This window comes from Acomys russatus, chromosome X (genome assembly GCF_903995435.1).
Source record: "Acomys russatus chromosome X, mAcoRus1.1, whole genome shotgun sequence".
Taxonomy (NCBI): domain Eukaryota; kingdom Metazoa; phylum Chordata; class Mammalia; order Rodentia; family Muridae; genus Acomys; species Acomys russatus.
The window spans coordinates 37,366,759-37,394,728 of record NC_067169.1 but is presented as its reverse complement, the minus strand read 5'-3'; the positions used below and the strand labels follow the sequence as shown (position 1 = coordinate 37,394,728).

Here is a 27,970-nt window from a genome sequence, read left to right as displayed (position 1 = left end):
TCCTTCTCAAGTCTCTGATGGGGTTTCAGACCACAAGTTTAGTTTTACAATTAAGCTTAGTTGTTTATGGGTTAAGATGTTTTTAGGTCTAGAAAGATGTTTTAAGTTGATAATGACAATATATAGTAGATACTGATTTACATCCTGGATTTTAGACTCACCAAGATAGGAAAGATGTTTTCTTCAAGGCTGAGAAATACAAATAGCCAAAATCTAAGACTGTAACATGTATGTAATTTTTGATTATTTTGTGGTTCTTCTTGCTGTAGGTAATTCATTATAATTATTTATATACATATATATGTGTAATAATATAAATGTATATGTAAAATACTTAATAAAAATTTTAATAAGTGTTTTAAAAGCACACAAATGACAACTATTCCATGTCTGATGAAATAGGAATTCTTAGTCATTTCTGCAGACAATGTAGTATGGTTCATATTCCAGGGATAACAGGGTAAATATTTTTCAAATAACTAATATTAGAAATACCATAATACCCATCTTTAACACTCCTAGATATATACACTAAGAAGTTTAACTCCTATCACAAAGATCCTTGCACAACTTTGCTTGGTGAAATCCTACAAAACAACTAAGAGGTAGAATTTTTCTAGATGCCTAAAAAAGATGGATAAAGAAAATGCCATCTACATACATGAAGATGTTATTCCACTATACTGATTATAAAAATAAGAAAATACATAGAAACTTGATATAATTGGTAAATCATCATGCTAAGTATTATATGAATATCCTTGATTCTAATAGCGTCTTCTCTTACTCTGTGTTAGTGCACCTCTCTCTGTTTCTCTCTCTCTCTGCCTCTGTCTCTGCCTCTGTCTCTGTCTCTCTCTCTGTCTCTCTCTCTCTCTGTCTTTCTCTCTCTCTCTCTCTCTCTCTCTCTCTCTCTCTCTCTCTCTCTCTCTCTCTCTCTGTGTGTGTGTGTGTGTGTGTGTGTGTGTGTGTGTGTTCGATGAAATTAGAAAAGGGATCATTGTAGTGAAGAACAGACCTTAGAGGGAGCAGAAAAAGGAGGGCAATGGAATAAAACTAGCATGAAGTCAGTAGTAACTAACTTCAGATAAGGGAAGAGGAAGAACAAGATGGGGCAGTGTAACTACTTAATGGACTAAGGGGTATCAAAAAGTCAAATAGAAATATATATGAAAAATCATAAGTCAATCCATATGTCTGTATCTTTACTTAACAAAACTAATTTATAAAGCATGGAAAAGACTAACTGTTCACTTGATAATCTTCCCACGTCAAGTATGTGTGATAGCCTAGAGTGTACTCATTTAACATATTTTAAATCATGTACAGATGCAGAAAATAATTCTAAACATTGGTGAGTACTTGAAACTTTGGGATGGAGACACTCTCTTAATTAAAAAAGAATATTATGGAAAATTCTTTTAATGAACCTCCTGAAAACTTCCCCTAAAATTTATTCTAGCATTAAGTTCTGATGTGTTACTGTGCAATTACTAATGCCCTTACACTTTTAATGATTTTGAATAATTTATCTTTACATATATAAATATTAGTTTTAATATGCTTCATATTTTTTAATTTTATTTATATAGTTTTAATATGTTCACTTTACATCCTGATTGCAGCCCTCTCCCTCATCACCTCCTGGTCTCACCACCTCTCCCTTATACTCCCACCCTCCCTCTCACTCTCCATTCCCAATTCCTTGGAAGGAGATCCCTCCTCACCTAACATCTCACCTCAGCCTATCAAGTCTCATCTGGACTGCCATAATTCATGTTTTTAGTCACAAAATTCTTATAGTTATAGCTATCATGTTGTATGTTTTCATTCTATTTAAACAATTTTAAAAGTTAGCTATGATTATTGCATATCATATTGAATTTGAGAATTCAATAAGATTACACTCGTATTTAGTTATCTACTTAACAGCAGTATGTTACTTAATGGATCTCTACTCAAAAGATTAAATAAAGCAAGGAAAAGGGTTTTTCTACAATAATCATGTTATATAATGGTTTAACTATGAATGAGTGCACTTGGATTACTATTAATAGTCTTATAAACATGTTAATATGGTAAAAGTCATTGGTTCATAAAAGAGCAGAAGAACTTTGAGATAATTTAGCAAACTTGAAAAGATTGTGATCATGTTTTGGTAGTAAAAGTGAAGGGGGAAATGTTATGTATGTACTTGAATTTGTTTTACCCATCTCTTCTCAGGATAAATTCCATACAACGAATCTTAAGTAATCATTGAAGAATCGCAATTACTCCCAGATGGTGTGAGCAATTTAATTATTTTTAACCATTTGTCTCAGGCATGCAAAGAAGGATATTTCCAACCCTGTTACAAAAGCTATTTGTGCTCCCTCCCAGCTGCTGTTCTATATTTTCAAAGCACATTTAGATTGGAGAAAATTAGACTTTTATTGTTTTGCAAATGGAGGTCAAATTGCTGAGCTTAATTTCTTGTTCATTTTTCATCTTCATTGTGTGAATTAAATTTATCAAATATCACGTCTGTTGTATGATTGCTATGAATGTGCCAGTGCTATTTTGTGTTTTGTGTTGTCTAGGACATAGCAGACACTGAACAAATGTTTGATAAAGGAAAGGCATAGTAATCCAGTATATCCAAAACAAAACTTGGGCTTACTGTAAGTATATGAAATTATAATATCATAGTACCTCCAACTTTAATGAGTTTCTCTTTAATAGTATCAAAAATGAAAGAAAAGGTTACCACTAGTTTCTAACAGCAAGGTAACCACATAAAATTATTTGATAATTTACAATTAAGACTGTATTGTATATTGGAAGCCTTGCCCTTAAATTCAATAAAACTTGGATAAATTACTTAAACTTTTTGTCTTCTTCAAAATGTAGTTGCTGTTGCAGATATCTATTATAAAGTTCTATCTATGAAACTCACATTACCATTCAGGAAAGAAGCTAACAGATAATTATAGTCATTTCTATTTTACTAAAGAAACATTTTACTTTAAACTCTTATAAGTAAAAAGAAGTAGTCAACTTATTGGTTCAATTTGGTTATTTTCCATAAGTTTTGAAATCTTCAGCATTCCGAGATGATAGAAATTTCTGTGATAATCAAAATATGACAATAACAAAGTGAATTATATTTTATATTTTTCAATAAAAATATATACTAAAATTCCATATATACAATTGCTTCAGACATAAATTTACAATAACATTGAATAAGCCTAGAAAAATGTGTGATTTGTGCTTTTTAAATCATCACTATATCCTTGAAATATATTTCTACCTGATACATAGTCTGACATCCTATTACTATAGAAAGGTAACAATAATTTTACTAATGTTTATATTTGGTTCACAAAATAGTATGGTGGCTACAGTCCAAGGTCATAATAATAATTCACACCATGAACATATATACAACTATAAACTTAGCTTGCCTATCATCTATGAAAAATACGTGGGAATAGTTTGAGACATTTATTATAATAATTCTAGTTCTTTTGATATTAAGAGTCAGCCATTTATAAATCATATGCATATATAATCACAAGTTTACTTTAATATACAAGAATATTTTATTGTAATTACACCCAATTCATACACTGTAAAGTAGTGTGGCTAGAGAGAATCAAGAAATCAAGAAGACTGTGCTAATATAATTACTTAGAATTCCTGGTTAATTCAATTAATATTATCATAGCTCATTTTTTGCTTGAATTAATCATTTTGCCTACAATTTTTGTGAATATAATAACTTCTAATATTTAGAGTTTTATACTGTACTATATAATATCAAAAGTCATTGTAAAGTTATTAACATATACAATGAATCTAAAACATTTGATCCTCAACAAAATCTTATCATGGGTTTTTAGTAATAAATTCATGAATTACAGACATACAAATATTATATATATAGTCATCATTTCTTTTATTAGAACAGAGCGCTTCAAAACTATTCTGGTATTGGAATTCATTTCTTTGTAGAGAGATTATTATCAAAACACCTACATAGACTTAGTTCACATGGTAGAAAAATAGTAAAGACATTTGTGAAGTGTGAATATGAAGGTAAGATCTGTGTGTGTGTGTGTGTGTGTGTGCGTGTGTGTGTTAGAGGAGAGAGGGGAAAACAGAGAGATGGAGACTGATGGTGAACACTTCAAATAAATACTTGTAGAAAGAAATGAAAGTAACTATACAGGTAAATAGGGTAATAGTGCTTTAGGCAGTAAGAACATGTAGTATCAAATATATTCATAAGTTACAGTGATGACAACTTTAGGAAGAGAAAAATAAAGTATTATAAAGGTATTATCAGAGAGTTAAACAGTGACCTAGCCAGGTATGATATCCTTTGAAATTTATGTAAACATTTTGAATTTCACTTTAAAATAAAGGAGAATCAATTGAAAGTTTTGATTTGGCATATATGAAGTATTTTTTCCAATGATTACCCTGCTTATTTTGATAACAGTTAAAGAAAAGTGGGCAAATATTTTTACAGCAACTCTTAGAAGAATAGTCGTCCTAATTTTTTTTTTTTTTTTTTTTTTTTTTTTTTTTTTTTTTTTTTTTTTTTTTTGAGACAGAGTTTCCCTGTTTAGCATTGACTGGCCTGGCCTCACTTTGTAGACCAGGCCACCCTCGAACTCACAGTGATTCCCCCTGCCTCTGCTTCCCAAGTTCTGGGATTAAAGGCATGCGCCAGCATGCCTGGCTGAGTGGTCCTGATTTTTAAAATGCAGTTATCTTAGCTTTAAGCTAATTGTAAAATCATTAAAAAAAAAAAACTTTACGACAAATATGATGCAGATCAAAAAAAGAAAATATCCTAGGACTGACTGATCACAGAGGTATTTCACCCATAAAAGATAAAGGAAAGTATCTATAATCAATAGACATTTAAAACAAATAGAGGCAGTTAGCACTAATCAATACCTTTCTCAGGCAAGTTCCATGGAACCAATGCCAAGTGTTTTAGTTTCCTTATGCTTGATGCATAAATGAGTTAATTGTATGCAAAATAAAGCTCTTCATAGCTTTTTCTGTTTAATCTTTCACCCACCCTCTTCCTTGACTACCTAAATATTTCTCTTCTCGTTACATTGCTGTTTAAAACAAAACTTACAAGTCCATTCAATGAGATTCTTACATTAGGAAATTCACTTCTGGTCTGATAAGTTTATTTCAGTGTTATTCCTTTGTGTGTTTGCATGTGAGCATGTTTGTGCAGGTGCAGATATGTGTGCAGATATATGCACACATGTTCTTGTGGAGGTGAGAAGCTAAATTCTGTTGTTTTTCCTCAGATGCCATCAATCTAGTCTTTAAAAATATTCTTTCTCCTGGGCCTTGGTCTCATTAACTAGGCTATTCAGGCTAATCAGGGAGCTTGAGAGATCCAACTGCCTTTATTAGAATCATAAATTAATGCCAAAATATCTGTATTTTTCTCTTGGTTCTGGGGATCAAACTCAGTTCTTCAAGCCTTTCAACAAACATATTATACTGAGCTATCTACACAGCCTTTTCAAGATATATTTCAAAGAGTTTTCTTAATGTGAATGTAATGTTCATAGATATTTTATCTATGCTATCATTTCACTAACTTCTGGTGTACAACAAGGCTCCAAAATAAGCAGTAATTTTTCATATTATTTTCTTAATATCTATATCTTTACAAAAATCACTTAAAATGTTGTATGTTTTAGAATCCATTTATTGTATTATAATGGACTGAAAAGGTATATTTATTATTTTGTGTGTTTGAGGTTTGACCGATTTCTCAACTGGAGTACTAGAAACTCTTAATAATTTAGGAGATCTTAAATCTCTTCTCAGAAACTGCTTTTATTCCAATGTGAACTGTATTTCTCTATTCTTTATATTCTGAAGGCATTTCCTGATATTCTAAACTGAGGCAGAGGTTTCCATCTCCATAATGAATCTTATACAACAGCCATGTAGAATTCTTGTTTTTAACTACAGCAAAATATTTTCATAACCATTAGATTTGGGGTCACAAATGATATAGTATTTTCTTCGTGCCTCACTTTGAAAAATGGGTTGCATCTGAACTCATACAAATTTCCCATTCTTCGTTAAAATAAGACATTATGCTGTATTCATAGAAATTCATTCTAGCTTCACATACATTTCTTTATTAAGCATCCACTGAAGTATTAAAGCTACAGGAAAACACAAAATGTATTACAGAAATGGCATCAGCCATAACCATAATAAAAATTTAGTAAGAATAGGTTGATAGAATACTAACATATATAATTTCTTTCTTAAATTTTGTGATATGTTAATTGAACTACTGATGCTTGAGAGGATGAAAATTCTATAAGCAACTACCTCCAGGGTCAGTTATTGCCTTGGCAACTATTATTAGTCTTTTATATTCACAACTCCATTTACTAAAGAATAGTATGCTCCAAATAATATTTTATTTTCCAAAGATATGCATTGGTAGCTGAAAACCTTTGTTTTTATTTCAAAGTGAAGACAAAAATCAATGTAGTAATTACAAAAAGAAAGTGATTCCCCTATATTAATTTCAAAAGCAATTACTTTTCATTATGAAATAGAAGATGGAATAGAAAAATTGTGCTTTGTGGATAAGTATGAAATCTAGTGTCAAGCATTATTTAACATAAGGAGTTGGAAATAGGCTTTGCCATGAATTTTCTTGTCTATTTCTGTTTAACTTTACAAGAATCACAAGCAACAGATGCTATAGGTATCTTGATGCTTTCCCCACAATGTTTTTTTATAAGAAACAATACTTGTTGCCATCAAACATGAATCCTATTAGTGATCTCAAATAGTATTCCTAATTTATATTGCACATATCCAAATGTGAGTGTCTATAAAATCTATTTCTCTCTTAAAAGTTAAGACACTCTTATATCACCTATAAGACATTCTAGAATAATGATACATTGCTTAGTTCTAAGTCTCTTCCAAATGTTTGAATATATATCTTTACAACTTTCACATTTAGAAATCATTGAACTCATTTGATGTCCTCTGTATTTTAGGTATAATTTTGGATAATTTTATAGGCAATAAAAATAATACTGAGATATAAAAATAATCAAACTGGATGCTCAAGAAACAAATAAAATTATTATTCATTTTAAAATTCATAATTTAGTAGAAAAATGTCCTCAGCCTAAGAGTATTTTCATTTCAAAAGTTACTTAAAGAAAAGTTTCACATATTTTTTCAATTAAGGTGAATATTATTAAACATTAATTTCTGCCAAATTTTCAGGAACATATGCTTTGGAAATACACACTGTTGATCTTGTCAGATATCTTATTACTACCAGATAATAAAAACATTCCTTTGTGATATATTTTTGTGAGCAATCTCATATTCACATTTTGTAACCACAGTGTTAATTCCAGTGGCTTTCTTTCCAGAGCATCCTCATTTCCACAGTATGGTAATAAAAATGCTCCTTAATAGGAATCTTTATATCTGAATTTGGATTTATAACATATTTTTTTTAATTTTTTAAATTAATTTATTCTTGTTACATTTCAATGGTTATCCCATCCCTTGTATCCTCCCATTCCTCCCCCCCCCCATTTTCCCATTATTCCCCTCCCCTATGACTGTTCCTGAGGGGGATTTCCTCCCCCTGTATATTCTCATAGGGTATCAAGTCTCTTCTTGGCTACCTGCTGTCCTTCCTCTGAGTGCCACCAGGTATCCCCCTCCAGGGGACATGGTCAAATGTGAGGCACCATAGTACCTGAGAAAGTCATATCACACTCTCCACTCAACTGTGGAGAATATTCTGACCATTGGCTAGATCTGGGAAGGGGTTTAAAGTTTACCACCTGTATTGTCCTTGGCTGGTGCCTTAGTTTGAGCGGGACCCCTGGGCCCAAATCTGCCTATCATATTGTTCTACTTGTACATGCCTGTAATCCAGGCAGTTGGAAGGCAGAGGCGGGTGGATCCATGTGAGTTCAAGGCCAGCCTGGTCTACAAAGCAAGTCCAGGAAGCCAAAGTTACACAGAGAAAGCCAAACAAAACAAAACAAAACAAAAACAAAACAAAACAAAAAAAATAACGAATTTTTAAAGTTGAAACTGTCTATATAACACTTTCTGATTATTTGCCAAAGTTACTATTCATTGTTCCTAAATGAAATGGTGACTAAATAGCATCTACGTAGAATTATAGACTTAAAGGAGTTCACCAGAACACAAACATCTTAGATTCTGGAATAGAAATGAATTCACTGTGCTTCAATATAGAAGAAACACACTTATGTGACTAGAGAAGAGAGAAGAAGATTGCATAGTTGGCGATACACAGTAGAAATCATAGAATTTTAAAGTAAGGGTAAAGAACACTAGTAACAACAACTTTTTATCTTAGAAGGAACTCTAAATACTAGGGAGGCAAGCAGATGGATTCTTAGGTCCCCAATGAGCCTAGTCTAGCTTGTTGACTTTCAGTAATTTAGGAGTACAGTCTCCTGCCACCGATAATTGGTGGTTGGAACCTCAAGAACAACAACTGAAATTGTCTTCTCACTTAGAATTCCACCTCCGCCACACATGCACATTTAACCACACCTGTATTTCCTTCCCCCCCACATGAACATACACATTTCTACTCATACACAGGTTATCCTACGAGAATTTTATGTTGCCTGCTATTGTAACCCTCAGTGATTCATGAAATATTATATTAAATATAAAAATCATAACTCTAATAATAAATCAGCTAAAAATAGTACTTAAAATAAAATAGTTCCAGTATTTCTCTTTTCCATTTTTAGTTTTTATCTTTTGAGAGATTGGCTGACTTTGAACTCCCGTTTCTGTTACCTGTACCTTATAACTGCTATTACATGTACCACCAGGTTTGGTTAGTATTTATTAAATTATTTTAATTGTTTTTGATAGCTTATTTAAAATTTAAATTATTGCATTTCATAAAAATGTACATTTATAAACTTTCTTAAATATATAAAGGAAGTCACAATAAAATGCCATGTATTTCCCCATTCAAAAATAATTTTTTTAATTATCTTACATATCTTACATATACACTGTGTTAAGTGCAATTAATAATAGCACAGAAGAGATATCATTTTGGAATTGAGCCCCATGCAGTTGATTGTTACACATGCAAAATGGTTGAATAGCTGTTTCATGTCCTCCAGCCTAACATTTTGTTTCAGACATTTATATCCTGGGTTTGTGATGAGTAATTTCTGGAAATTACAGGTGGTGGTCATTCTTCTTCACCGTCTAAGAACTTGAGGTAGGAACAAAGATGTGTTTGTCAAAAAGTCTCTGTTGTTTCTAGTCTATTACAAATAATCATGGGTGATTATTTGATTTTGAATTGAGTTTTCATAGAGAGTATCAGACAGTTTCCATCTTGTTGTTTAAAAGAACTCTCATTTTCTGCTGGTTTCTTCCATCAAATATCAATATATCATGAACCATCCAGTTTGTCTAATGAGCACTGTTTACTACTAAGGACCTAAACCAAGAGTAAAACTAGGAGTTTTCTTTAAGTTAATAAGATAAGACCTTATGTAGGTCGAGATAACATATTTCACAAAACATTTGTTATTCACTATATATATGGTAAAAAAGTAAAATTAGCATGGGATGATCTCAGGAATGTAATCAATATTTCTGGATTTGACATTGAAGGAAATAAATGTATGAGAAGTTGAGAAATCCACATTGCTAATGTTATGAAAAATGATGCAGCAAAATAAATAAAGATGTATTTTTTTCATTTTGAATAAGGGGATTTTTCTTATCACTTGTTCTTGTCATTAATTTTGAAAATTAAGCTTTTGAGTTACAGAAGCCAGAGTGAGGGGAACTACTCACTTTTAGAATGCACACTAGAAGTTTGTTATTGAGCCAAGCTTTTGGGGGTTATTAGTAGGCTTCTGTTAATAGAGTAGTAGTTGCAAACACATATGTGGGTTTGCCAGTAACAACTCACAATTTGTGCAAAGTTGAGTCTTCGAAACTGAGCAAAATTGCTCTCAATTTCCCGCCAGCGCTTGCTGAGCTGGATCTGAGTTGGCTCCACTGCCATTGCGGCCCCATTCTCAGACAAGCCCTCAGCTTGCCTGCGCACTGCATTCAGCTCCTCTTTCTTCTTCTGCAATTCACGATCAATTTCCTATTGAGCAAAATCAATACAGGGCCCAGGGCAGTTAGCTAACCAAGTCAAACAACCTACAAGCAGCAAATAATTCTTTCAGAATTTTCATAGGCTGTTGTTCCGTTATTTTATTTTTCATAATTTATAAATAATGGAAGGTGTCACTTTCATCCTCCCTTAATAAGCCAAATATAATTTTAAGTATCATTTGAACGCTCAGCTTAAGATGATCTAATTAAATTATTAAATGTTAGTTAACATTTTGGTTCTTTTGAATTGATCTTGTGATTTGAGAACTGACCCAAATTACAATGATTATTCATTTATTTATTAGGGATAATCCATATAGAATATAATTTAGAGGGTGAAGGACTACAACTTTTTTTTTAAAGGTTTGAGGAACTCAACAGAGAATGAAGCAAATTAAAACGTGTAAAATAATAACATAAAATAATCTTTGGACAATTTTCAAATAAATCTATAGATTTGACAGTGATATGAGAAGATGTTCTGATGAAATGAATGTGCTAACATGAGAAAGAAGTCTTCCATGTACCGATATGTCATTAGTTCATCTGGAACAAAAATACACAGAGTCAATTACAGTTTTACCAGAAAACACATGACAGTTAGTAATTCATTTCACATTGTCTAAAAGTAGAACATTTTATTCATTCAGCATTATGTTAATCAAAATACACTCAGTACAGTACAGTTACTGAAACAAAACACAGTACAACAAAATACATCAAAACACAGATCAAGATAGTAGAGGAAACCAGACATTAATCATTTCATACATAATCATCACAGGTTATGGTAAAGTAAAAACTCTAGCAGCAAAATCTACTATTGCCATTCTAAAACAACTTTACCTTTATTTTCCTTTCATCTCTGGGTTCAGGTAGGCTGGCTAATTTTTTTTCAATTTCATCCAAGCATTTCAGAAGATCATCAGCCTGCCTCTTGTACTGATACCATTGGTGAGAAATTTCTAGGGCTTTTTTTCTTCTTTCAGACCTCAAATCCTGTTCATAGTGCAGACATTATTAAAATATCAATATATGTGTATAATATACACCTTGCAGCAGTTATTTATGAAAACTAAATTAATAACTTTGTTGATTTGTTATATAAAATCATATTTAATTATAAGCATACACATACATTTTTAAGTAATGTATTTATGGGTTAAGACTTATGTACAGAAGCTAAGAAGCATGAAGAACAGAAAATATTTTTCTTCTAATATTCAAACTTGTTTACAAATTGTTCTACATTTACTTAAGTCTTAATAACCTTTGGAAATTATTGCACAGCTCATTTCAAACATTTTCACATATGAATACAATAAAGTTAATTAATTAGCTACAAAAGCATTGAGTTGCACTTGACATTTAAAATACTTAAAATTCTACTATGCAAAAATGTTCAGATTGGGCCTTATACAGAGTAACTAAAAACATTCATGATTTTAGAAATTTCTATTACTGTGTTTTATATCAAGATAATATGAATTTAAAATATCAATGTTAAAGTTGAATGTTTCATTCACTGCTTTGAAAACTTCTAATTCTTTTGAAGTATGCTATAATAAATTTGCAACAAATTGTAGGTTAATTTAATAATTATATTTGGTATAAATTGATTTGGTAAACAAAGTTGATGTTTAGTAATCATTTGGACTTAATGATTTACAATTTCCTTCAGTTTGTACTTTACATGTCATTTCTAAACCCCTTGTGAAGGTAATATATACCTTGGAATAGTCAAATTGAATTCTACTCCACCCAGTCCCCAGGCTTGTGCCTTAATTGAACTGTGACTATTCATGACACAACGTACATACTTGCAAAAAGGATTTTGTGGCTATAAATCTGATAGTCTTTTGGTTTCCTTAGAATGAGACTTGATACCCTATGAGCATTTACATGGGGAGGAGGTCCCCCTCAGGAACAGTCATAGGGGAGGGGAGTAAGGGAAAAATGGGAGGGAGGGAGGAATGGGAGGATACAAGGGATGGGATAACCATTGAAATGTAATATGAATAAATTAATAAAATATATTTTAAAAAGAAAGAGGTGATGTGCAATATAAGATAATTTTTACAAAAATTGCACATATTTGTTAGGTGAAAGGAAGATGACCTCTAGATACTGTTAATAATACACAAATCTTCATGTGACTAGTCGATAAACTTCGGGAAATTTTGTCACAGAAAACTGTGATACAGTTGTCTGATTTTCTGTGCACCTTTTGATTTGCTCTTGTGTTCCCCTCAAGGAAGAAGTCTTTTCTATTTACTATACTTATCAGCAGTTACATTCAGAACACCTGTTGGCCAATTAGACTTTCCTTGTTGACTCCTTGCAGGCACAATATTGTGTGATTACATTCTCAGCAATGTTTATTTGGTTAACAATAGGAGAAAAGATTTTACTCACTTATTTGCATATAGAAAGCAGACTCTATATACCTACTAGGCGAATCTAACTACATAGCTTTAAAGTAATACTTCACAAGTGAAAATATTACAATTAACAGTATTAGATAATGTGCCATAAAGGAAAATAGAGAAGATTGCAAAGCATATAAAAAAATAATGTTTCACAAAATGTTTAGCATATCTAGTTCCATCTCAAGAACTAGACAGCATTAGATAAAACTAAACAGTGTGTTCTGTTCAACAGTTTATATGGCACAATTCAGATGAGTCACAAGGATACTTGATCACATATACTACTGCTGATAATATTTCTTCAAGTTAATTATGAGCATTTTTGTGGATTCCAATGTAATGAAATTTGGCTTTTGTAGATGCCTAGTTTTACAGAGTATCTGTTATAAACACAGTAAAGTTTATTTTGTTAAAAATGAAGAAAATCCAGGTCTTACTAAGGAAATAGGTTACCAAAATACTAGACCAACTATAAAGAAACAATAACAGTAGAAGGTATATCAATTGCTTATTCAGACAATCAGGACAAATACAAGATTAACTTAGAGAAACAAAACATATTAGAAAATGAAGTCATAAATATTGTGAATGTGAAAAAGAGCTAAAACACACAGTTTATGTAACATAACTTTCAAAACAGGTAGCACCAAAAATATCATAAATAAAGCACAAGTATTTAAAGGGACAATAAGTTTCTGGTAACTAAAATTCTTAAACAGATTTAACTTATGTACAGGGTATTTTATCATACACACACACACACACACACACACACACACACACCAACATATATATATGTATATATATATATATATATATATATATATATATATAGCAAAACCATGGCCAAAGCATATTATAATTTGAGCTCTAATACCTTGAGAGCATTATGTTTTGACTGTAACAGCTGCTGTTTTATCTTTATTTCCTCTCGCTTTCTCTCATCTGTGATTCTTTGTTGTAAGTTGTCTCCTCTTTGCAACAATTCATTTACAGTACCCTCATTGTCTTCACTCTGATTAAAAACAACAAGTACAGTCTTTATTTTGGTTTTAGAAAAGCTGTACCTTGTTAACAGTGATAATAAAACATTTTATATGACTAAACACAAATATCGAATTAAAAATTTTAGGAGACGCTACAATAAAATCCCATGTTCATAATATTTCTTTTGTATTTACATAGAAAACAATGTTTTCTTGTATCTATTCTGAAGAACACATTTTGAATGACATATGTACAAAGATAGAGAGTAAGGCACTTTCAATGATAGAAGTTATTTTTTTTTTATTTCATTTTATTACTGTTAAACAAATTAAAAATGTATGAAAAAATAATGTAATCTGCCACTTACAACGTTAATTGATCTACAGCAAAATAATCTATCAAGTAATTTCAAAATGTACAGTAAATACATATAAAAATATGTTTTATATTTAAATGCTAAAATTTAGAATATTGAGCATCAATAAAATGATCATTTGGGTGTAGTCAAAGAAGCAGAGAGAGACAGATCTCTTTGAGTTCAAGGCCAGCCTGATTACAAAGCAAGTCCAGTACAGCCAAGCCTACCCAGTGAAGCCCTGTCTTGAAAACAACAAAAAGATGGGGACACTTGTCAGATATTAAAAATAATTAATTTATAAAATGACACATAATTGTGCTGTTTAATATAATAAAATAATATAGAGTATGCACTATAATGACTTCAAAGGTTTAAAATTTACATTTTCTTATTCTACAAGAACAATGGTTTAATTTTATTTAATTAAAGATATGTTTTGTAAAAAGTGATATTGCAATGTCATTGGACATGGATACATTGGGCATTTCTCATTATGTGCCATTCATCTCCAAATATGAAATATATCTAATACAAAGTGATACTACGAAATAGTGCCCAGATATTCAAAAGAGCTAATGATAAATGACACACACACTACAAAAGACACATATATATAATTACGAGTATGAATAATGCAATATACGTACACTTAAAAACATGTTTAAAATTCAAAATACAACTGAAGACTCATCCATTGTATTTAAAGGAAATGGAATTGTGACAATCACAACAATATACATTTTTTAATCTGGCTTTTTAAACTTTGAAACAATTTCAGTAGCTGAGAAAAAAACCAAACATAAAGAAAACTTATTTAATTTATTTAACCCATGTGAGGCTTCTAGGGCACGGCTGCTAGTGAGACTGAGAAGTAAAAATACTTTTTGACTTCTCTGTGGACAATCTTTTTTGACATTAAGTAGAGTTACCTGGGACTCAGCATTTCTGGAAGTTTCTTCCTATCTTTCTTTCAATGAGCTGAGTTGTAAAACCACTAAACTTCTTACGTAAGGAATACTGATGGAGACAGCTCCAAGATGTAAGAACTAATATGAGTCGGGGCTAAGAATACTGGGTAGAAGTATTTGTCATATTACTTTACATATGTAGCAACTGAAAATTACATATTGCCCCCTAATGTTGTTTTCAAGTATTGTCTAAGAAGTCTTTAAATGTAATACATATATAAAAATCTCTAGTGATTGATACATGTGAAGGTTAAGAATGATGCAGTGGTGAAGGCAGTGGAAGAAGGAAAAAGCACATGTGAAAAGTAAAGTGACCTTAGCGTGACAATACTCAGTGAACAGTGATGTGATGTAGAAATAGTCAAGCCAGAGAGAAATATAAACAACATCCTGAAATTGGTGGGGGTTGGAGGAAGATGTTCTCAGTTTATGAACTGGCTGCATGGATATATTTTTTACTCTCACTGAATATTCAATGTGGAATTTAAATACGTATGTGATAAGATAGTATAATATTATATAATATAGTATAATATGTATAGTATAATATAGTATAATAGTATAATATGATATATATGTCAATCAGTATTTTTTCAATTATTTAGTAAAACCACTTTGATAGAAATTTTAGTAGACAATATTTACATTTCATGCCATTGTCCTTACTGTTACCAAAAATATCAGAAAAATATGATATCAGCTATAGATAAAACCAGAATTTTCCCTCATATTTAGTTTACTCCCTAAATGGCTCCTATTTCCTTTTACATTTGCTTACAGAATTTAAAAATGTAACAAAACAAAACAAAATTGAAATATTTATTAAAAGTTTAGTGTTCCTATATGTTCATAAGAGGACAATTTGGTTGTTGTAATAACATGTCAAAATGAATATTTTCCATTTTATAAAATAATTAAAAATAGCACTATGTGAATGGTAATATTTTGAGAATTCAGTTGGAGACATAAGTTATATTATTTCTTTCCAAATATTTACTCATTTTCATTCCCAGTTCATTCACATTTCATCATAACCAATTTACCATATCTTTATTGAAGTCTTCCTCTTTCAGATTCACCCCCTGCTGAATTTCAGCCTCCAGTGGTTCAAGCAATTTTTGTATATCTGAGTTAAACTGCTCCAATTCCTTCAAAGGAATGGAGGCCTAAAAAAAAAGATAGTGCTAATTTAAATCAAAATTACTATTTATTAGAAACATAAACCAAATGAAATACATTTATTCAGACCCCATGTTGCTAAAATAATAACATGCATTATGTTTCCATATTAAGGCTTATGAAGTTTTGAAATACAACTGGGAAAGTACCTGAGGATGCATATATGGAGAAACACTTGTCTCCAGAACTAAACATACATGCAAGATAATTTGATTCATCATTCCAAAATATCAAAAGAGTCATCTGACCTATATTTGTCTGTGCAATATTTTTTCTTTTGGTTTTTCAAAACACGGTTTTTCTCTGTAGTCGTGGCTGTCCTGGACTCACTTATAGACCACGCTGGCCTAGAACTCACAAAGATCTGCCTGCCTCTGCCTCCTGATTGCTGGGATTAAAGGTGTACTCTACCGCACCTGGCATGTGTGTTAATGTTTAATATTATAACATTATATTTAACTTTATTTTAGACATTCTAATAGTATAAAATTTAAGTAAGTATGTCTTTCCAAAATTGTCTCATTAATCAACAACTGTAACCTTGGGTAAACAGTGGAATTTTCACCTTACTTTTAAAACAACTATGTTTCATTCTCTTCAAATATTTCAAATGCTATTTTTAGCATGGTACAAATTCCTGAAATGTTCTCTTCAGACAACACTGTTAGCTTGCCCCAAGAATGTTTTCTTAAGTGACACAAATAAATACAAAACTCAAATATCTTATATACTTCCCAACGTATTTAATTCTGAAATTGATACTAACCACTGTCTCAAAATTCTTAATTATTCTTTAAGCTCCTAAATGAAACACTGGAAAATGCTTGAAAATATTTAAAAACAGTCATTAAAATCCTGTTAGTAAAGTCTACCTTTTTTACTCTCTTGAACATTATGTTGCATTGTATTTGTTAATATTATGACAATGCGAATTATTTTTTACTTAACCATTTAAAAACCCATAGATGACATACAAAAACCTATTTTCTTTCAGATCTATCTCATGTTATGGAAATAACAAGAAAATACCCATGCAGTTATACCTAAAGTAATTATTTTTATGTCATTTGTTTTCTATCTATTCTTTTAGCCACATTCCCAGTTATAATTTCATATTAACATTTTTAGCTGAAAAGTCTTGAGAGAAAGTTAGGATTTGCACTCAAGGAAGAATTGAGTAGCCAAAATTAATATGTTATGAGTAGGGGACTGAATAAACTATTACTTTTCATGAAAAACAGTAACATGGAATATGAATAATGCCACATCTTCAATGTCCTTCTTCCTGGCCTTTGAATGGTTTATAAGATCCCTTTGAAATGACCTATTATAATAGCATTACTTCAAAATTTAATGATAGTTTGTCATTTGTATTAAAATAACTTTTGAAAATATAGAAATTGGAATACCCTAATCTTACATGAGATTATAATTTTGCAATTACTATCATACTGCTGTAGTTCACACGCATATAGTGTCCAAACATATACACAATACCTATCTGCCGGCACGCTAATCTATGGAACTTTTATTCATCTTGCTGATACTCAGTAAGAACAAGTTCAGTATAACTTTATGGACAGAAAATAAATGTAACATTTATTCATTTGTTAAATGTGAAAATTTCTATTTGTGTTCAGATTTACCTGTTTTGCTCCACCAACTTCTTCGCTAGCTCATTATCTTCCACATACTCAAATAGGATAATTTAAGGACTCAGATCATTGGGATTTGTGACTCTGTCCAAATTTTTCTTTTTTATTTATTTAATCAAATGTTTTCTTAATCCCCATTTGTCTCAATTTGTTACATTTAGCTATGATCCCACATTTAAATCCAGTCTAAATGTCCCAACAGCTAAATAATTTCTTAAATTCAACACATCTGGAACTGTGCCTTTTCTCAAAATATCCGTCACACCATTTTACCTAATTGTGTTAACACCACCATTCTATTCTTAACCAAACATTCTCAAAACACAAATCATGTGGTTCTTGAATACATTCTCAGATTTTTGTTGTCCTTGGAGCTAATAAACATAAATATAAATTAATTGCTTGTGGTCCAATTTCTTGGTAGTCCCAGGAATAACAAAGATCTCCAAAGAGGTATCTAATTCCTTTCCTTACCAACCAGCTCCATCTTCTGCGTAACTGACAGGGTCAAAATGCCCACAAATAACACTACAGCATCTACTACAAAAGCCCAAAAAACAAAAAAACAAAACAGTACCCAAAACTACCAAACAAAGAAAATAACAACAACAACCATAGGGTGTAAGATCCAACATGATAGTCAAACTCTCCTAATCATTTATTGAGGATCTTTCCAGGCTTAATAAAGTCTTTCTTATATAGCACTGCTTTGTAGGCCTTTTTGTATTCTTTGTTATCTTCTCTCAAGATTCTTATAATGTCTCCCATCTTCTAGTAAAGAACATAAGCTCTTGATTTAAATTTCATATATTAAATTGGGCTTTCTATACTAACTTAGCAAATTTAGCCAACATTTGATTTAATATTTTCTAAAGCATAGACTGTTATATTTGTAATATTGGGAGAAAATTTATCTCATAAGATTGTTATAGGATCAAATGTGGTTAAGTATTTTCATGAAATATAACAAATATTCAGTAAATATCTCTTATCACTTTCTCCCAAACTTTATGTACCTGTGTGACAGAAGTTAATGCTAAATACATCTTACCTCAAATGCTCACCTCTAAATCACAGGCCATTACCTGATTTTCCTCTTTTGGAAATGTTTCTGAAGTATAAATGCTTCTTGATTTTTTATTTTTATTTTGCCAATGAATAATAGACAAATGGAATAATTGAATTCTAATGTTAGTATGGAAAAATTTAGGTGCCACTCTGGCAAATTTTATCAATCAGGCAAAGAAAAGATGATGATAGTAGTCTGTGGTTTTAATGAAAATAGTCTCAAGGAAGATGTCATTGTACTTGTGTTTTGCCCTCTGAAGTATTTTTATTAGGAGTTATTTAGAGAAGTAACTTCAGAATCAGTAGATAAAAATCTGTCTATTAAAATGGGTTTGTTTCATTCTATTTAGAGTCCTTTCTGCTATGCAATAGATACTACAAAATATTTTTTCTATAAAAGAAAGTAAAGATTGTTATAATGTTATAATGGCATGACAGAATGAATGTTGCAAGGCAGTTTTGTGATGAAACAGAATATTTCATATGTTAAGTAAACATTCTACCCTGAGCTATTTATCTTCTGATCCACACAACTTCTAAAGTCAAATTCAAAAGATCTGATTGGTGCTGTAATATTAATTTGTAAAATATTATCAATGGGGTAAATGATACAAAGAGCGTGATATCATCGTATATAAAAAGCAAAGCCCAAATGAAAACAACAAAAGAGTATCACCAAAAACTACTGACACAAAAAGACTTTAGGCAATACTATAACAAGAAATGAATATAAACTCGCAGAAAGAGTAGAAACTTAAAACACTTTTTTTCCCCAATGCACAGGGTTGAGACTTCTTGATGTAAAACTACTCTACATTTGGTAAAAGACAATTACCCAGGTTAGAGATTAAATATTGACAGTGTTCTTCCAAAATTACTAATGGATAGTAATAGTTATAAAGTACTTCTGACTGCACTTTAGGTTAACATAAGCATAAGTTTAGGATTGGGAAAGATTGAAACTTCATTACAAGTAGCAAATTTTTTATTGTTGAAAACATACAAACAGATGCTAAATAGTGATGCATTATGTCATTTATTTAAAATATGACTATATTAACTTGAGTATTATCTTAAAATCTAACACCTTATGATTAAATATATTTTCTAAGTTCAATTAATGTGTTCTGGGTAGTGTAGCTCAATATAAATAAAATGAAAGTCAAAAATGTAGTTTTAAATGAACCAGTAGCTATATTAAAAACAAAAATCAGATAAAATTATTTTATTTTCAATAATACTTACAAAATATTATCTTCCAGTATTTAGTAGTATTTGATTTCAGTAATATTTCCAAAATATTATCTTCTAAATAACAAATATTAGTAATTATATTTCACATTGACTATTTCAAAAGAAATATTTTAAATATAGATAAACATGTTTTATAGTTATGTCACATCTTAATTTATATTAGGGAAATTTTGAATGATTAGTAAACTCTTGTTAGTATAGATCCATGTTATTTAAACCATGCCATCTGATAAGACTTAGTATATATTTTAAATAGAAAAGTTTGCATGGAATAGTATCTTATCAAAATCATTTAAATTGTGAATATTCAAATTTTTTATAGAATTGTATTTAAGCTAGACTTATATAGACTGCATATATCATCAGTCTAACTCACATGCATTTTAAGATGTCTTTTTTTTTAGATTATAAGATTTGAGATAATTTTTCCAGATAGCCTTTTGGGTATGAGAAATTTAAGTGGGCTTTACCTAGAATTTTAAAGCTTTTTAGCCTTAATTTACATGTGATCCCAAATCAACTTTTCACTATCTCTTATGTATGAATACAGTGTTATGTAATCAATCATATACTCTTCCCAAACCGATTTTCAGACTTTGAATTTAGAAAGACTTATTTTATCAGTCTGCATTTTGCATAGCATATATGACATCCTTTTAAATGAAAAGGATATTTATTTTACATAGAAAGGGTTTTTATAATCAAAATGACTATAATTAGCCAACTCATTTCATCTATTGGTCAGAAGAAATCAGCCATTTAATATACTTGTTATTACTATTTTTTTATATAAAAATTAGAAAAACTTAATTGTTAAATTTAAAATTTTACTAGTTAACCATTATAGCATGGTCATGAATTCTTTTTTTCTTTTCCTTTTTTTTTTTTGGTCACAAATTCTTGTGAGCAAGAGATTTTTCCTACTTACTGAAAGTTTCTCCTTACATGCATTTATTGTTATTCATAATTTGAAATTTTTAATCAAATTATTAGAAGAAATGGGTACTGTGGAATTGCCTATTCTTTCAAAGCTCACTTAGACCTGGTTATGGTGATGCACATTTGCAATGTGGGCACGTGGGAGGCTGAGATAGAATAATTGCAAGTGGAGATCAGCCAAGGCTATATAATGAAGTCCTGCCTTTTAAAATGACAAGAAAATTGAGTATATAAATAAACTCACAGATAATTAAAGTTTAGTTGAAAAGTACAAGTTTATAATTCTTACTGTCCAAATTCATATTATGACCAATTGTCTGTGGCAGGTAAAAGTAATGATTGACAAATCACCTTAATTATGAAATAAAATATTTCTATTTATTTAAGGAAAATTTATGACCACAGTAAAATGGAATCATAATAGTATCACATAATGCTAGACAGCTGAACACAAGATAGGTTTTAGAATACATAGAAAATAAGAAAAAGAGTTATAATATAGTCAGGAAGCATATAGCAATTATTAATTTGCACAATTGAATATTTTACTTACCTTTTTATTTTAAGAACTTTAGCATGACCGTGCAGTTACACAAAAATACATAGAAGATAGAACATAGAAAGCTTTAATAAACAGATAAATGGACACAAAAGAAAGAAGAGACAGAGAAACTGAGAAAGACAACACTTTGTTTTCCTTGATATTTTAATATTTTTTTAAATTGTTTAACAACTGTTAATTGTGCTTTGTTGAAAACTTAAAGGATTGATGAGACTTAAGGCTAAATTGATGCTTTGGCATTAATTGTCACTTATATCACAAGTCAACAAAGAATAAAAAGCTGAACAAAATCACAAACTGAATCACTAAATTTTGAAAGCATTTATATTCATTTAAGTATACTTTATTTATATTAAATGTTAACTTTATTTTGGTTAAATATTACTTTAGCCTGTACACAAACAATAGCATTATATTGCATATGTTTACACAGATAACATTGTAAACATCTATTAATCTTGACTGTGGAATCTCAGTCATCAAAATAAAAGCACCAGAAAGAAAACACACTGAAATCTAAATTGAAAATAAATAATCCAGGTGCTGCAGTTTGGTTTTAAATTACTCCAAATCAATCAATATGTTTTTTATTTCTTTTTTAAAACGTTTTTTTATTTTACAAGTTTGACGTAGTATTTATCATTACAACAAGTAAAACAGTAATTAAGGAAAAAGTTGCTAGTCACAATCAAGAGTAAATTTTTAAAGACCACAGAAGAGACTAATGACATGATATGGACAGAAATTTCAAATAAACCTGTGTATAGAGGAAAGAAAACTTATAAAGATAAATAAGAATAAGAACCTCTAAAGACTTGATCTGTGTTAAAAAAAAAAAAAAAAAAGATAACCAAATTAGTAACTTGTGGGCTTACTGACTTTTTAAAATTTAAATGTAAACTATGAGAAATATTTAGGAAATAATTGTCATAGATAATGCAGAGGCTCAAAATACTTTCATTTGCTTGATTGTTTTGTTAATAAGTATGTTAATTGTGGGTAAGATACAAATTTACTTTGAATGCATTATTGATGAAGTTATGGCTAAATTGAGAAGCTCACTAGGATTACCCCATACATTTCTATAAACTTTTGGGTTACCTTTTACATAATTGGATAAAAATTGGTTGGATAAGACAATGGTTGATAAGGAATGGTTGGCTACTTCTTTTGTTCCTGGAAGTGTTTCTTTGTTTATGGCTGTGAGAGTTCAGTAGTGCCAAATGAAACTGGAAAGGGTTTAACTCTAAATTACACTGAAGTATGGGTAGGCCTAGATAAATCAAATGTAGAATCATAACATTTTGGGAAACTGTATTTTCAATATTCTACATTATATTCTCTCAGGCATTCTGTTTAGTGTTTTTTATTTTAAAATAAAAAAATATACTAAAGTTAATATATATTGTTAATATAAAGTTAATATAAATGAAATTGAATATGTTCATATTAATGTATCATAAGTCAATAATGATGATTTTCTGACATAAGTAGAAGTAAAAGATTATGTTGGCAATCAGAAAAACAGAACTGAGATCTGAAATTTTCTAACCAGGCTACTTAGCTGTGAGAACTTTGGAAGTATAGAGCCTCTCTCATATCCTCATATAATTAACTAATAGTCTGGTGTCTATAGAGTGATGACTTTTGAATGTACTTACCCTAATTAGGGAAATTATTTTTGTATTTAAGTTCTATAACCAGTAAACATCAAATAGCTTTAATTATATGGAATGCCACGTTAATAAAACATAGTTGTATCAAAAGCAGTGTTGACCATATTCAGCTACATATCAACATTTAAAATATGTAAAGGAATTATATGAGATTTATTTTCAAAACTTAAGTATAATTAATTCTACTTATTGGGCAGTAAAATACAAATGTGAAACAATGTTATTAGAATAGAAACTTTGTGGACTCGTTCAATTCTTATTAATTTTAGTTAAAATTAAATAGGATGTATATTACATAACTTTAAATTTATCTTGTTATTATCTTTAAGGATTTTAATTATAAATACTAAACTTGCATACTATGTACAGCTTTTCGTCATAGTCTTCATGTACAAATATTGATTTTCTTTGTAGAAATCTAAGTCAGGTATATATTTATATAATATTAATATATGTGCCAAATTATGTCTTTTGTTCTTTTCTGTCAGAGGGGGTGCTATGTTAGAAGATGATTAGAAACAAATTGCATAGGGGAAGAGATCAGTATATTCATATTAATAAAATGATTACATAAATTGTTTTAATTAAAATTCACAAATCTACTACATCTTAGTTTAACATCCTAGATCATGTAGGTTGTATTGTCCATTGCACATCAATCAAGAGATACAAATTATCAGTCTACTATATTACTCAGTTAAGTTCCATACACACAACTATGTTTTAAGGAAGCCATGTATTTTATTGTCTGTGTGGTATATTCTACATTATACAGAAAATTTGCCAGCTCTTTCATTGATTATTTCATAACCCACTATAAATATCTGAAAGTTTCTCATGTACAGAAATAATTAGTTTTATATCTGTTGATGGTGATTGAAGGTCATAAAACTGACACTCACTTAATTTTTATAGTAGTAAACTATGAATATATAAACATATAAATCTCATTTTGCTGTTACAGTACATATGTAAAAACTGCTAGATGAATTTTATTTTCAAGTTGCAAGGCCCATATGGAATTTAAAGAATATGTAGCACATATATACTACAGCACATAAGTCTTAGAGAATATCGATAGAAAATAACTATTTTCATGGAGAAAATAAGTTCACAGCTTTTTAATCATTTAATTATTATCTATTTCAGAGTCAATGTGTAAATTTTACAGTATTCAGAATAAAACATTTCAAATATATAGAAGTCATATGCACATTTTGCAATATTTTTCAATAACTGCCCATGTTAATAGGCCAGAGCTTTAGGAACATAGTTAAAACTCTTTAGAAAACATTGAAAGATGCAAAACATATATGGATCCTTATGTAATTATGGAAATTCATAAACAGAGTTGCTTACCAAATCGGTTTGGAATTCTAATTAAGCATTTAGTTCTCCTCTTCTCTAGTTTCTAAGACAAAGATGTGGGGCCTTTGTAATCCATGTTTTATAATCTTCCTAGTGCATACAAAAGTTGGAGTGTTCCCTCTAGATTAACACTTCCATTTCCATAAATACTCCATCATTTGAAGTTATCATTGTATCTCATACAGCCTATAGTGATTGCTTCCCTGTCTGGTTTCCCTACTTCTTGATTTTATTCTGTTGTGTTCTCCTCACTTACCACTGCACTAATATTTAAACAAAGCTTTGACAAAATCATCATTGCAAGCTGTTAAACATGATCTACAAGTCTTGTTGTCCTGACCTTTTAAAAAAACTCTAATCAACAACTTCTGTTTGATCATCCACAAAGAAGCTTCATACTCCACAATCATCTATCTCATAAGGATTCTTAATTTCCTCTCTACTGAACACTGAAGCTTTTTCATTGGCTTTTCCAAAACTGTTATCTTCTCAAAGCTTCTGTAATGACTGCTATATCCACTTACCATGCAAATAACTCTCAACACAGAATTCATGAATATGCCTTGAATAGATTTAAGGAACAGTAGTAACTTAAATCTATAATTCTGATCTAACAATAGAGTCAGTGCCAGCAGGACCAAACACTATAATCTGAAGATACTGTATAGCTGATGAGAATTCATCTAGGCAGCTACTTTCTTATTATTTCTGGCTTCATTAGTTCCCTAAGAGCCACACAACATCTCTTCACATGTCCGTTCCCCTCCCTTCAGTGGGCTTCTATAAGAATGAAGACAAATAGAGGTTTCCTATGCAACCTTATTAAGAAATATCTTATTTTTCTTTCTAATATCCTTCCTATGCATCTTTTTATGGTATGTTCTTTTCCTAAGACCACCCTTTGACAATCACCTTGTCATTCAACTCAGATGAGCAAAGAAAGTTAGGACATTTTTCATTTTTTTCAACTATGCTAGATATTCTTAAATTATCTGTGGTTTAATTTTATAATTTATGACTGACTTTACTAAAGCTACCATGTCCTTACATTAATCTAATAATGATTAAGAAATTGTACAGGTTCTCAACATGTTGGATATTTGATAAACTTAAATAAATAGAAAGAGGTAGCATTTTATGTATTTTAAGTGCTGCATTTGGTGAGGTAGAACTTTCTAGTATTTTTTAAATGTAGTTGCTTAGCATTTAGACTACTCTTTGCCAAAAATATCACAAAAATATGTCATCTTAACTCAAGCCCATCTCATCAGAATTTGTCCATTAGTGATTATCTTAGTTCTCAAGATGTGAGAACTAAGCATTGACTTGATATATCTAACAAAATAATACTTATTGTTTAACAATTTTTCAATACTTCAAATATTTATAACAATTAAAAATTTAAAATATTTGTTTCTTACATAATTTATCTACATGACAGTGTTGAGGTTAAAATTGGACAGGCATCATCTTCATAAGCTGATAGCTGCCAATGATACCATTTAAATGGGAATATGCCAAATGACACAATTAGAAGTATAGTTAGCTAGTTTCTAAAACAATTGGGGATTTTCAAATTAAGAGCTTTTGTCTCATCATGTTGCTCCATCCAGGATCAACTGAGAGTCCCGGGCTCACTGATTTGACTTTTAGAATTGTTTATGATAAGACAATCCATTCAGAAGTATGGAAACATACATTTTACTGATTACTCAACAGAGCATAGATGAGTAATCAGTGACTTTTCATGCGAATCTTTGCTCTAATTGATTGTCCTTATACTTGACTTTCAAAAGCTAGCCTAAAATTAATCCTTATATTAAGTTCATAGTTGTCCTGTTTAGTACCAAATGACTTTCATGTTTCAGGTATCACCAAAGATTTTGTCCTAAGTTAAACTTCATAAGAAAAATCTACCTAGGGAAGCAACCACATTCTAAACCAGGTATAGGTTAATGCTAACATTATCAGAATCCTTTTCCAAAGTAAAATCATTTATAGGTCATTAAACATCTTAAAGATGCAATTTGTCAAGAAAAAAATATCAAGTGTCTAATTCAAAAGGGATAGCATTTTGGACTGACTTACTTTTAAAAAGTTATCACCATATTCTATATGTGTAGCCTATATTTCTTGAGCTCAATGACAGGAAGAAAAAATTTAAAGGGGATATAATCCCTCCCTGTGTAGTAGCTCTATTATTTTATAGTTCATACATTCAATTTTTCATAATTATTTCTGAGGCTCAGGGTAATTTTCCTTTTTGTGGAGAGACAAAGGTGTGCAGTACTATACTTGAACTAGAAGTAAAAAAAAGTACCTGAACATATATGTGCATATTACATTTTATGCCTTTAAAATTGTGTGCTTTTTATCATATATCAAATTTCCAGAAATGTTGTTTGAAGACATGAGTTTATGAATATTTTTTAAATATAAATGGAATTCTATTTTTCCTTTTCCTTTTGCAATCTAAGGATACACTGTTGTTACAAGAATGGTAATGCAGAATCCTAGTGTAGATTTTAACTCTTTTGCATTTACCTTTCAAAACTTTATGGGACAGCCAGGCTGGTAAAAGCAATTTAAATCTCATTGCTCTGTAGATCTTTCATATGCAAGACTATGCCTTTTTATAAAGTTCATTTTAAGTTAATTCTTTATCAAGAAACATGTCTTTGTTAGATGCTATTTTACAATGTGGGAATTTTGGTCTCAAACAAATAAACATTCATTGCAAAACAAAACAAACAAAAACAAAGTATAACTGGTTATTTTAAAAACATAGACTTTCAGAGATATTACCTATCTCCAGATTGTTGGCAAAGTTAGCATTGTTTCCTACTAAAATTATCATACTGGTATTTTAAAATCTCCTTGAAGAGGCTTTAGTATTAAATGTATTTTTATGATTGCACTTTGTTTGGTTTTATGTTTGTAAGCAGACATTTCTTAGGCAAATATTGTAACATTCTTGTATCTGCACAATTCCCAGTAAAATAGAAGCTCAATATCATTTTAGCACAATAAATAGACAAATATTAAAATATATTTTACCATTGTGGTTTTAGATTTATCATGACAAAGTATAATTAACTCTTCAGAACAGTATCATTGTATCTAGTCATTTTTGTATTTTAGGGGGAAAGCAGGAAAACTCAGTGAGATAAAATGTGATTACTTTATCAATATATATTTCAAAAAATTGATTTGGAATAACTTATGCTTTTCTTGGAAAGATGAATAAAATATGAGACTCAAATGTCCTACTTGATGCATGATTTCAAATTGCTAATATAATTATGCACATACATACAG

At 30.2% G+C, this 27,970-nt stretch overlaps 1 protein-coding gene across 10 annotated transcripts in view; it reads right to left on the bottom strand.

The window, feature by feature from the left end:
* Nucleotides 1-27,970, bottom strand: part of Dmd (dystrophin) — a 2,465,896-nt gene that overhangs the window by 1,231,800 nt on the left and 1,206,126 nt on the right. For 9 of the 10 annotated variants that reach the window (XM_051140917.1, XM_051140916.1, XM_051140911.1 and 6 more), the window contains exons 38-41: nt 15,995-16,117; nt 13,516-13,653; nt 11,056-11,208; nt 10,016-10,198 (exon numbers count right to left, since the gene is read on the bottom strand). In XM_051140917.1, the coding sequence (XP_050996874.1) occupies nt 10,016-10,198; nt 11,056-11,208; nt 13,516-13,653; nt 15,995-16,117 (597 nt within the window). The remainder of the gene's footprint in view (nt 1-10,015; nt 10,199-11,055; nt 11,209-13,515; nt 13,654-15,994; nt 16,118-27,970) is intronic. The other variant, XM_051140915.1, reaches the window with a different exon arrangement.